Below are 12,238 nucleotides of genomic sequence, written 5' to 3' on the forward strand. Positions count from 1 at the left end.
AAACTTCCAGAAAACTGTAAAAGTGCGGAAAGCCTGAGTTCTTTTAAATCAAGATTAAAAACACATTTGTTTAAAATTGCCTTCAACTGTCCTAGTTAACTGAATCACCACTTTTTTGTTATATTTTCTATCTATATTTTATTCCTACTTGCTCTTATTCTGTTTTATTTTGCTATGTTTTAATCATGTAAAGCACTTTGCATTGTCTTTGTACTGAATTGTGCTATATAAATAAATTTGCCTTGCCTTGCCTTGCCTTGCCTTGCCTTTGGCAGGATGTATGTTTGCATGTGCTGCAGCATTTCTACCATACATTCTACTGTCTGGAGGATGCAGAGAATCTTAACCCAGATAATGATATCCACAGACTTTCTTTACATATTGTATATCCACCTGAGATTCAAAGGAGGCTGGAACAGTTCAGACAGGCTTGGTACCACCATGGTTTGCCCACAGAAAGTAATCACACAGCAGCTCGTCTGTAATTCTGATGCAGAATTATACATTTATTGACAATTATTGACATTTAATCATTCTTTTGCACATTGCCATTATCACTTTATTTTAGATCTGTAAATATATATATATATATATATATATATATATATATAATTTCTTTTGTGGGGAATGTTGTATTTATATAATTATGTTGTTTTTATATCTGCAGCGTGTAACGAAAATAATTTCCCACTGAGATTATTAAAGTATTTCTGATTCTGAAATAACTGTTGGGTGCGGTTCGATGAAACCTTGCAGTCAGGCCGCTGTGAGGAACTTGTAAACTTTGGTTAAGGAAAAAGGAAGAAGCATGAATACCGTCACTGTATCCCTAACCTAACCTTCGGATGTTTGCGTTTCTACCACATTTTAATTGTGCTCTGAGCGAAAGATTCCGTTTTGCAAATTTAGATGCCCAACTAAGTCAAGACGACAGACGCTCACAACATCTCTTCTATAAGAACTCCAAAGGACTGTACACATTATGCACAAACACATCAGATAGACTAGGTAATATAAAACAGCTTCTTTATTGACTCTAATGGGAAATTCTATATAGTTTGCATATCTTATGTTTCAACCTCTCCGTTACATCTGGAGCTGCTGTCTTACAGGAGTTGTCTGGACCAACATGATCTCACATATAGAACCTTCTGAAAGTATTTAGCCCCCTTGAACTTTTCAACCTTTGGCCAAATTTCAGACTTCAAACATAAAGATATAAAACTGCATGTTTTCGTGAAGAATCAACAAGTGGGACACAATCATTAAGTGGGATGAAATTTATTCATTCTTTCTTTTAAAAAACACATTTTTATTTTGGCCCTCTTCTTGTGTTAAACTTCTCCCTCCTTTTGGCAAAAAAGGAGGGAGAAGTTCCATGGCCATTAGTGGCCATGATAAGTTCAGTTTAATATTTTTTTATGTATCAAACTTTAATTTTGAGTATTTTCTTTATTGCCATAAAGACAAACCTAGAAGAGAACATATGATGGTCTTGGATAACAATTTGTCAACTTCCTGAAAGTTGTAAAAACCATTTCAGAAGTTTAATGACAGAACCTGAATCATCTGGCACAGTCTTCTGATATTTTATCCTCAGGACCAGCTAAAGGCTTTTAGTAAAAAACATATGAACAGTATTTTTTAAACACTGGTACACTTTTCAGACTTGTAAAACCACGTTTTATCTTAAAATTAAGTAAAACATTAACAACAGCTGGACAAACATGCAAACCCGTCATCACCTTACAGCGTAACCTTTCATAGTCACATTCGTGATCATTTAAGAAACTCCAAAGGTCGGAGCTTGCAAAATTCCCTCCATCATGTATATTCTAACAGCCTTGTAGGAGGAGTGCAGCGACAGATACAACAGGACAACAACACTAGTATTGGCTTCTGGGTAAATTGTCTTGGTGTCATGCAGAAACTGGATTTCAGGCTGGCAGGAAAAGCCAAGTGGAGGGATGGCAGAGGCTCCAGAGGTGAACATCGAGAGAGAGGGTGGACCATCCTCCTCTTCTATAAGACAAAACAATAGAAGAATACGACTGTTAGACATGGAAAAAATACCCCTGATGTATTGTACAAAGTAATTTTAAATTTATGGAAATTGACTAAAATGCAAAAACAGACCTTTAATGTCAATCAGCCAGTCACTCCTAAAGCAGACCAATTGGTTCTCCAGAACGCGCTGATTGCTGCCCTGAGCAGAATAGGCCACTGTGGCTCATGTCCCTGGCAGTGAGGGCTTTCTCCTCACACACGGACATGTCAGGAACAACGGCTGGGTTTTTCTGCAGCTCTTTCAGTAGCCCCAGAATCTTGAAGCCCTCTGCAAACCTAAGAGGCAAGGCAAGTTTATTTCTAAAGCACATCTAATGTACAAGACAATTTCTACAAAAACCTTAAAGCAAGGTACAGAGGACATTAAAAAAGTACATATAAAAAACAAACATGATTAACAAACAATTTATTAAAGGAACAATAAGCATTATTTTGACACAAGGTTGTGCTTTAGCACTGTCTGTAGACCAAAACAATTATGGGTGCTTTCAAAGGCTGCCTGCACCGCGGCGTGGTAACCACTCTGCATTTCTCAGCGTATTATTAGCATGGTGGACCGCCAGGCTAATATTAACTATAGACCTAAGAACAGGTGGGTCTTTAATCTGGATTTACATAAAAATGTTTTAGCTGAGTCTGGGAGTTTGTTCCAGACATGTGGAGCATAGAAGCTAAATGCAGCTTCTTTAGGTCTGCTTCTGACTATGGGAACCGGTCCAGATTGCATCCAGATGACCTGAGAGGTCTTATGGATTTATGTTGGATCAGAAGGCCACTGATGGATCCTGGTCCTAAAACATTCAGAGCTTTATAGACCAGCAGCATAACTCAAAAGTCTGTCTTCTGACAGTGAGGGAGCCAATGGAAAGACCTCAGAACCAGACTGATGTGGTCCAAGGGTTTGTTTTTAGCTAGGGCTGAATGAGCTGCAGATCTCTATTACAGGGGTTGGACAATGAAACTGAAACACCTCTTATTTTAGTGTGGTAGCTTTCATGGTCATATTGGACCAGCCTGGTGGCCAATCTTCATTAATTGCACATTGAACCAATAAGAGCAGAGTGTAAAGGTCCAATTAGCAGGGTAAGAGCACAGTTTTGCTCAAAATATTGCACTGCACACAACATTATGGGTGACATACCAGAGTTCAAAAGAGGACAAATTGGATGCACATGGTCCTCCAGAATGGAGGACCATGTGCATCCAATGGTTCAAACTACTGATGGGTCCGGCAACACCGATGCGTCGGCGCATGTGTCGAGCTCATAGAGCAAAACCCGTGTCGATGTGTGTATTGCTACGGAAAAGTCACGTGACCGATACAGGAACTGTTTCGAACTGACTGACGGGCCAAACGTTTCTGTTCCCTCTAAGCTGCACGCGTGTGCATTCGCGCACAGCAAAGATATGCTGCGCAGTAAATAAAATCCATGCTGAACTGTAAACAAAGTAACGGTTAATAATGGTTCATTTTTAACTATTTTGCAACTCTGGTGTGATGGTGTTGTACCACAGTCTCGCTCTGTGAGCGCCAGGTGCTGATCAGAGCGCACCACTGATGGATGGGTTGGGCAGACGCCTTTATGGTTGGGCGGGTTGCGCTGTGCGTCTTTGTTCTGAGCGTCGTTTCAGAAAAAACAGCTGATCTACCCTTAGTAGAAAGCTGCTACTCTGAGTAGTTCGATCAATCATTGAACGTGAGCATGAGCATTGAAAGGACATGGCAGCAAAAAATTTTTAATAAATAAATAAATAAATATAAAAGCCAGTCCACAAGCATCCTCGTTCACATTATTTATTGACTTTATCTAAAAAAAAAAATCAAATATATGTTTAATTCAAATGAAAATATAAAATAATGCAATGCAACATACAATGATTTAAATTGTATTGTGTATACTTGGTCATCAAATCAGTGTCAGTTAACTCTGTCAGCCAGGTTGGCTGTAGGGATTTTTAAGGTCCAGCAGGTGGCAGTATTCATTGACACAGTATCAATACAGTTTGGCAATGTGTTGAAACGCTTCATGACGCCTCATCGACCCATCACTAGTTCAAACATTGTATCCTGAAGGAGGTGCCGTGTATCAGGATGACAATGCACCAATACACACAGCAAGACTGGTGAAAGATTGGTTTGATGAACATGAAAGTGAAGTTAAACATCTCCCATGGCCTGCAGTCACCAGATCTAAATATTATTGAGCCACTTTGGGGTGTTTTGGAGGAGCGAGTCAGGAAACATTTTCCTCCACCAGCATCACGTCGTGACCTGGCCACTATCCTGCAAGAAGAATGGCTTAAAATCCCTCTGACCACTGTGCAGGACTTGTAGATGTCATTCCCAAGACGAATTGACGCTGTATTGGCCACAATAGGAGGCCCTACACCATACTAATAAATGATTGTGGTCTAAAACCAGGTGTTTCAGTTTGATTGTCCAACCCCTGTATATTTAAATGGTAGATCTGTAAACATGCTGTTACAATAATTAGGCTGACTGCAGATGAATGAAGGACTAGTTTCTCCAGGTCCTGCAAAGTAATCACACATTTCATCTGATATTCTTAAGGCTGATTTTGTAATTGCCTTAACTTGTTTTTTAAAATGTAGGTCTGAATCTGTCACTAAATCCAGATTTCTGGCCTGGTTGGTGGTTTTTTAGAAGTATAGATTAATATCCCTGTCCATCAATCTTACTGATAAAGGCACCACAACACAAGTATGCTAACAGAAACATGGAGGAACCCATTTTTTCCCCTCAGATCTTATGACAACATCAACGCCTTTGTTAAGATCAAAGGGTGTGAATATTTTACTGGTCGTGGGCAACTCTCATACGTCCGTTGACAATAAACTTGACAGCGGAGCGAACTAGGGAGTCCTTATTTCTCCAGTTTGGGACATGCCTAAGGCAACCCTTGATGCTAATGCTGTCTGCTGCTTCTTCAACAGCAAAATTAGCCTCATTGGTGGTTTCACCTTCTTTTGTCTGAATAAAGATGAATACACATGAGTCCACCCCGCCTCTCCCCCAGTGACCGCTGGAGATAGGCACCAGCAACCCCCGCCACCCCATCAGGGATTAGGCGGGTCTGAAAATGGATGGACGGACACATGAGTCCCACCAATAAACTCATGCTAAGTGCATGTCTTTGGACAATGGAAGGAAACCGGTGTGCCTAAAGGGGGCCACATATACACAGGGAGAACATGCAAACTTCACACAGAGGCTTTTAAGCCTCATCTGTGGTAGGCCCACATTATCCAGGACTAAGCATTTTAAAAAGTATTGAAGGTGACAAATGACAGTTTATACTCATACCTTGATTAGCTGCTCCCGGAGTTTGTGATCATGCAGAACTTCTGGTCTGAAAGGGGCCTTTGGAAGCCCGCAAATTGCTGAAACAGCCCTTCTGAGAAAAAATGGTGGGCAACTCCTCCACGGACAACACAGACTGTAATAATTTTTGCTACAAAGTAGTACAACTTTGCTTCCAATGCTGCAGAAGAAACATAAAAGGATGGTTAGTTAAATGACTACCCAAGACTAAATTCCTCTGCTTAAAATAGACTGAATTCACTAGAATGAGGAAGGCATGATTAAAAACGAACCCTGACATACAAAATACCCTAGCACTATGTGACGTTTATTTGATGGCTGGCTGGAGAAATACTCATGTCCACTCCACTGATCAGCTAAGACAAAATGGCTTTTAGGGTAACTCTGAGAGATGGGAAGAGGAGAAAGATTAACTGTAATGTAACAATTCTATAATCTCATTTTAAAAGTTTTGGTTTTTTGTGACCAGAAGTTCAATTCAATTTATTTAAATGTTATTTATATAGTGCCAATTCACAACACAACCTTGTATAGGCATATTGAAATTTTAGATATCTGAAATTCCAATTTAATTCTTCATATAATCAGTAGTGGATATATGTAATGTCATTTCTACTAGTAGAAATATATTTTTGATGTCAAGAATTATATATCTGGATATCTAGAATGTTTTATTTATTTTTTATATCTGAAATGATGATGACTAGTATTGACTGGATTATGGAGATCTGAAATTAGATTTCATCCTAGTCGGAATTCAGTTTTAGACATCCGGAATGTTTATTTTAGATTGGAAGAATGTTATTGTAGATGTCTGTAAATAAAAGCCCTATGCACATGAATGGGGAAAGTGACGTAATTTGTACTACTTTGAATTATATTCAAGATATCTGAAATATTCATTTTAGATAGGACAAATGTTATTGTAGATGTCTGAAATGTAAATTTTGACTAGGAAGGAATGTATTTGAGATGTCTGGTATACATATTCAGTCAAGCTAATAAATGTTAAAACGGCCTGCCATACCAGCGCAGTACATAGCACTTGGCCGACACGGGACCCAGCGATAACTGTATGGGGGGGAGAGACGCATGCACCTCGACTAACAGCAGCTTAAGCAGCCTATATCCCGCTCTCAAGATAAAAGCATCTACTAAACAGGCGCTGTGTGGGGGCTACTGTGTTGAGTAAAGTGGCGCTGTGGCCACTTTACTCAACACAGTAGCTCTAGCTAGCACATAGCAAGCTGCTGTGTGGGGGCCATAGGTTCGCCCACTTTGCTTGCCTGTCTGAAAATATTTAGACATCTAACCTCACACCATTACAAACATTCCTCAACGTGAACAAAGTTAGTAAGCGTACAATTTATTGTAAATATCAACAGAATAGGCTAACAACATGACACCAATTATTTTCAACCTGTTTTATCTACTTACCGACAACTTCACCGCTGTTCCCTCTTGCTGGTAAAAAGCTGTCTGGCCTGGGGAGTGCCGAACAAGACTTCTTTGTCAGAAAGACGTCGTTGGTGTAGACACTTGTCAATCAAACATGTCTGACCAATAGAGAAGCACCCGCCCACCACGGTACGTTTGTTCCAAAATGATTCAATCGAAAAAATTTAAACTTCAAAACTTTTTGAGCTTCAAAAAAAAAAGTGATTCAAACGAAAAAATCTGAACTTCAAAACTTTTTTCACTTAAAAAAAAAAGATTCAATCAAAAAAAATTAAACTTTAAACCTTTTTTCTCTTCAAAAAAAAAGTTATTTAATCAAAAAATGTTGAACTTCAAATTTTTTTTTTCTTCAAAAAAAAAAAAAACAACAACGAAAAAACACATTTTCTTCAATACCTTTTTATTGACGGGTAATTTTTTTTTTGCATTTAATTTATTTATTTTTTTAATTGAAAATATTTTTTTTGATTGAAAAAACTTTTTTGGAATTGAATGATTAAGACACAAATGTCCTACCCATGTATACCCCAAACGCAAAAAAAGATTACTTCAATCAAAGAAAACATTTTCAATTAAAAAAAAAGTGTTCAAATGCAATTTTTGGAGTCTCAAATATTTTATTTGCATTCAAAACTATTTTCTATGATTGAAAACGTTTATCTTTTGATTGAAGTGACTTTTTTTATTGATTCCCTTGTTTGTTTGTTTGAAGCAACTTATTTTTTGATTGAATGATAAAGACACAAATGTCCTACCCATTATATGGTCCAATCAAAAAACAATGCTACTTCAATTAAAAACATTGCTTCAAACAAAAAAAAACGGACTTCTATCAAAGAAAACATTTTCAATCAAAGAAAATCAGTGTTCAAATGTATTTTTTTGAGTCTCAAATATATTTTTGGATTCAAATACTTTTTTTCTATGATTGAAAAGTTTTTTTTTAATTGAAGTGAATTTTTTTTTAATTGAAAATATATTTTTTGATTGAAGCAACCTTTTTTTTGATTGAATTATAAAGACACAAATCTGCCTTCATACAAGTGCAGAATAAACAATGGTTCCATAAGTACAGGACATGGGTTATTACTGAATAAATATAGAGATGAATACTATTATAAACAGAATTTTACTGATAGATTTGTCCTATGAATATAATGTATAGATAACTAGTATTCTGAACTAAATTTACAGCTGGATATGTACCTAATATAATATACAGGTGGATATTACTATAAATAGAGTTTTACAGATATGTACAATAGCATAATATACAGATGATTGTTATTATAACAGAGTTTACAGGTGAATATGTACTATGAATATATGTACAGGTAGCTATTACTATAGGCAGAATTGTGAGCATGATATACAGGTAGCTATTACTATAAAACACATAAATAAAGTTTGGACAGAAGCTATTTAAATTAAAGTGCAGTGGAAGGTAATTGCATGTTACAGCTGAGTCGCTGTTTTCCATTCTCACCACAGACACCCACAGGTAGGATGACCAAGCCGGGCCAGAACCGTTTCCTTGGTGTCGGAAACTTAATGCTCAATTCCGATTTTTTTGTGAAATCGGATTTTTTTGCGTGGTCGTTCACATTTCCAAATATATGCGACTTGTATGTTATCTCCTGTGTGAACTGAATTCATACAACCTAAGTTTCCCGTATGCGCAGTAGAGGACACGATGACGTCACACGTAGCAATCGTGCTCATTGTTTGTGGAAGTAAACATGGATTATAATGCTGCCGCACATTTTTCGGTCATTAATTTATTTTCTAACCGGAGCTTTCTCTCCATTGACTGCTCTCCTCATTGCAGTCCGCTATGGGTGTCGTCTTTCTTCCTGCTTCTGCATAGCAGGACGCAGAATAGTGACGTTTGTTGAGTATCGGTGACGTACAGGTCGGATTAACGCGACCCGGCCGTACAGACACAGGTCGCATTAGAAAAGATCAGATCTGTGTTTTTCAGACTGTCATAAAAAGATCAGATTCAGGTCACATATGGGCAAAAAACATGGGAATCGGGTCACTTTAGGCTGCAGTGAGAACGTAGCCTTAGTGACGTCATTCTAGAACATCTGAACAGAGAGAGCTGATTGGCCGATCCTCCACCTGAACAGAGAGAGCTGATTAGCTGATCCATCTGAACAGAGAGAGCTGATTGGCCGATCCATCTGAACAGAGAGAGCTGATTAGCTGATCCAGCTGGACAGAGAGAGCTGATTGGCCGATCCATCTGAACAGAGAGAGCTGATTGGCCGATCCATCTGAACAGAGAGAGCTGATTGGCCGATCCATCTGAACAGAGAGTGCTGATTGGCTGATCCACCTGAACAGAGAGAGCTGATTAGCTGATCCAGCTGGACAGAGAGAGCTGATTGGCCGATCCATCTGAACAGAGAGAGCTGATTGGCTGATCCACCTGAACAGAGAGAGCTGATTAGCTGATCCATCTGGACAGAGAGAGCTGATTGGCCGATCCTCCACCTGAACAGAGAGAGCTGATTGGCCGATCCATCTGGACAGAGAGAGCTGATTGGCCGATCCATCTGGACAGAGAGAGCTGATTGGCCAATCCACCTGAACAGAGAGAGCTGATTGGCCGATCCATCTGAACAGAGAGAGCTGATTAGCTGATCCACCTGAACAGAGAGAGCTGATTGGCCGATCCATCTGGACAGAGAGAGCTGATTGGCCGATCCATCTGGACAGAGAGAGCTGATTGGCCGATCCACCTGAACAGAGAGAGCTGATTGGCCGATCCATCTGAACAGAGAGAGCTGATTGGCCGATCCATCTGAACAGAGAGAGCTGATTAGCTGATCCACCTCCTGAACTGCGGAGGAAATAAGAAAATAAACTTCTTTAACAATCAGACAATTAATATGTAAATTAAATAAACTTTATCGTCCCTGTAGAGGGAAATTAGTTAGTTTCAGCAGCCCGATGGGTTAAAGGTAATGTAATATTATTGAAGATGAATGATTAATAAGGAAAATAGTAAATATCAAGTAAAACGTTGAAGAAATGTACACAGAATATAGAACAGAGAAATATCTATATTAGTCACAGAAATGCTCCTAATAATAAACATTTTAGAAGGGATGAAAAAAGTCACAGAACAATATTTACATAAATGTACACATGTAGAATGGATAAAGTACAATAACTTCCACTCCATACACATAGAGGGAAGAAAACTACTCTCTGTATTGTACAGGAGGATGTAGAGTAGCCTAAAGCAGTGGTTCCAGCCCGGGACCACAGGGACTCCTGTCCTGCAGGTTTTAGCCGTCTCCTTGCTGCCACACACCTGCCTTAAATCAGTGGATGAGGATTTAAGATGGCTGCAGAGAGGTCATCAGGCAACCATTTGAACCTCTGCTGTCACATGCAGGACAGCAGCTCTGGAGGACCAGGGTTGGGAACCACCAGCCTAAATGGCTGTCCAGAAGGTTGCTGGTGTGATGCCGTCTCCTCTCTGGCTCAGACTCGTTGATCTACAGCAATGAGCCTCAACGTCACGTCTGGTCCTGGTGATCCAGGAACCAATTCACCTTCAGGTCTCCTCTGTTCTCCTCCCAGAGCTGAGAGGAAGGAGGTGCTTAGAGGACAGAGGAGCTGCTGCTCTCAGCTTCTCCACCTTTTTCTCCTTTTTCTGTGATGCCAGCAAAACGCTGACAGGTGAGAGCGCATTGATATCAGGTGAATGAAGCAGTAAAATGACCAGAATGGAGGAAACAGCAAATCAAAATAATGATGAGGATGGAAATAAAGTGTTCTAACGTTTTGATGCTGAGTGAAAATTATTTAATTTAGCTCAGTTTCATCATTGTCACACATTCCTGAATCTAGTCTGATTGGTTAATTTCTCTGCTTTCACACTAGAAGCGTGTGTTTTTTTTAGTACTATCAACCAATCACAGCTCTTAAAAGACCTGGTCACCCTCGCCTAGCAACGGGGTCAACCACACCTAGCAACGGGGTCAACCTCACCTGGCAACAGGGTCACCCTCGCCTAGCAACAGGTTCACCCTCGCCTAGCAACGGGGTCAACCACACCTAGCAACGGGGTCAACCTCACCTGGCAACAGGGTCAACCACGCCTAGCAACGGGGTCAACCTCACCTAGCAACAGGGTCAACAACGCCTCACTATGATAAACATTCCTGTCGTCTTCCTCCTCAGAGTCGCTCTCAGCAGCATCTGAATCTCTCTGGAGCTGAAACTCCTCAACAGGGTTTCATCTTCTTACCTGAAGTTCTAGGCTGAGCTCTGAGGAACTCTGGGAACACGGACCCTGGTTGACAGGTAGGAACTATTGAAGAACTGAACCGTCAGAAGAGTCGGTACCAAAAGGATGTTTAGAACCTGGGTCTGTTCTGAACCTTTGACTAAAACTGAAACATCTGAACTCTGCTGTTTAAATTAGTTTATTGAGATCAAAAGAAACAATTATTAATTCTCAGTGATGATAAAAACATTTCAAACTCAAATGTAATAAAATCCTGTGACATCAGGTCCTGAAGGTCCAGCTTGACCAAAGAAAGTTCACTTCATCTAGAAAAACCCTGAGATCGTCCAAACGTGAACAAACTTCCTCCGTTCAGAGGAATATGGACTGTTTGCTTCGCTGAGGTCCGTTTGCTGCAGCAATCCCTCAGAAGACCACCAAACAGCGTCCGGATGTAGGGCTGGACCATTTAGAACAAAAAACATAGCCATAAAATGGAAACCATATTGATCGATGTCGATAATAATTAAAAAAAATAAAAAATATATATTTTAAGTGCAGCCCTGCCCATTTGATGCTGTTGCTTAACAACCTATTTTAAATTAAGAAGACTGAATTCAAACATAACCCTTTATTCAACCAACTTTTTACCAAAACTGTAAATCTCTCTGAAGTCTTCGAAGCTTTGGTGAAGGTCTGCGCTGTGATTGGCTGGGAGGATGTAATTAATATTAACCTAGATGATTGGCTAGAAAGCTAAAGGAAGGAAAACTGTTCTTCTTTTGAACTTCGTATTGACCCCATGTTTTTCCTAGTGCACCACACGTCTATCGACTGATAAATATTGTTACTGAATTATCGTCCAGCCCTGAGCAGAAAATGAAAGCGTCCTCCATGTGTCTGAAGGACAGGGATCAGCTGCTGAGGACTGAGATCTTGTCTGCATCTGTCACAGCGTTGTTCCGAGTGTAGTGCTCCAGCAGGTGGCGCCATGTCGTGCTGAGTCTTAGCAGCGCCTGGTTGCCTTTTCCAGAAGAAGGAAGAAAAAACAAAAGTGTTATTTGTGGTCCAGTGGAGACTTGGTCTGGGTCGGACCGGATCAGCGAGAGGTGGTCAACCTCCCA

The 12,238-nt window shown here is 39.8% G+C and overlaps 1 protein-coding gene and 1 long non-coding RNA gene across 4 annotated transcripts in view; both read right to left on the bottom strand.

Annotated features, from left to right (window-relative positions):
* Positions 1-1,533: 1,533 nt before the first annotated feature.
* LOC118557167 lies at positions 1,534-7,045 on the bottom strand. Its single transcript, XR_004927668.1, has 4 exons — positions 6,848-7,045; positions 5,393-5,570; positions 2,137-2,343; positions 1,534-2,022 (listed from the first exon to the last, which is right to left on the bottom strand). It is a non-coding gene; the product is annotated as an uncharacterized LOC118557167 (long non-coding RNA).
* A 4,252-nt stretch (positions 7,046-11,297) lies between these two features.
* Positions 11,298-12,238, bottom strand: part of helz2b (helicase with zinc finger 2b) — a 46,910-nt gene continuing 45,969 nt past the window's right edge. For 2 of the 3 annotated variants that reach the window (XM_036126641.1, XM_036126645.1), the window contains one exon: positions 11,298-12,138. In XM_036126641.1, the coding sequence (XP_035982534.1) occupies positions 12,029-12,138 (110 nt within the window). In that variant the 3' untranslated portion in view covers positions 11,298-12,028. The remainder of the gene's footprint in view (positions 12,139-12,238) is intronic. The other variant, XR_004927685.1, reaches the window with a different exon arrangement.

The sequence above is a fragment of the Fundulus heteroclitus genome, chromosome 22 (assembly GCF_011125445.2).
Source record: "Fundulus heteroclitus isolate FHET01 chromosome 22, MU-UCD_Fhet_4.1, whole genome shotgun sequence".
Taxonomy (NCBI): domain Eukaryota; kingdom Metazoa; phylum Chordata; class Actinopteri; order Cyprinodontiformes; family Fundulidae; genus Fundulus; species Fundulus heteroclitus.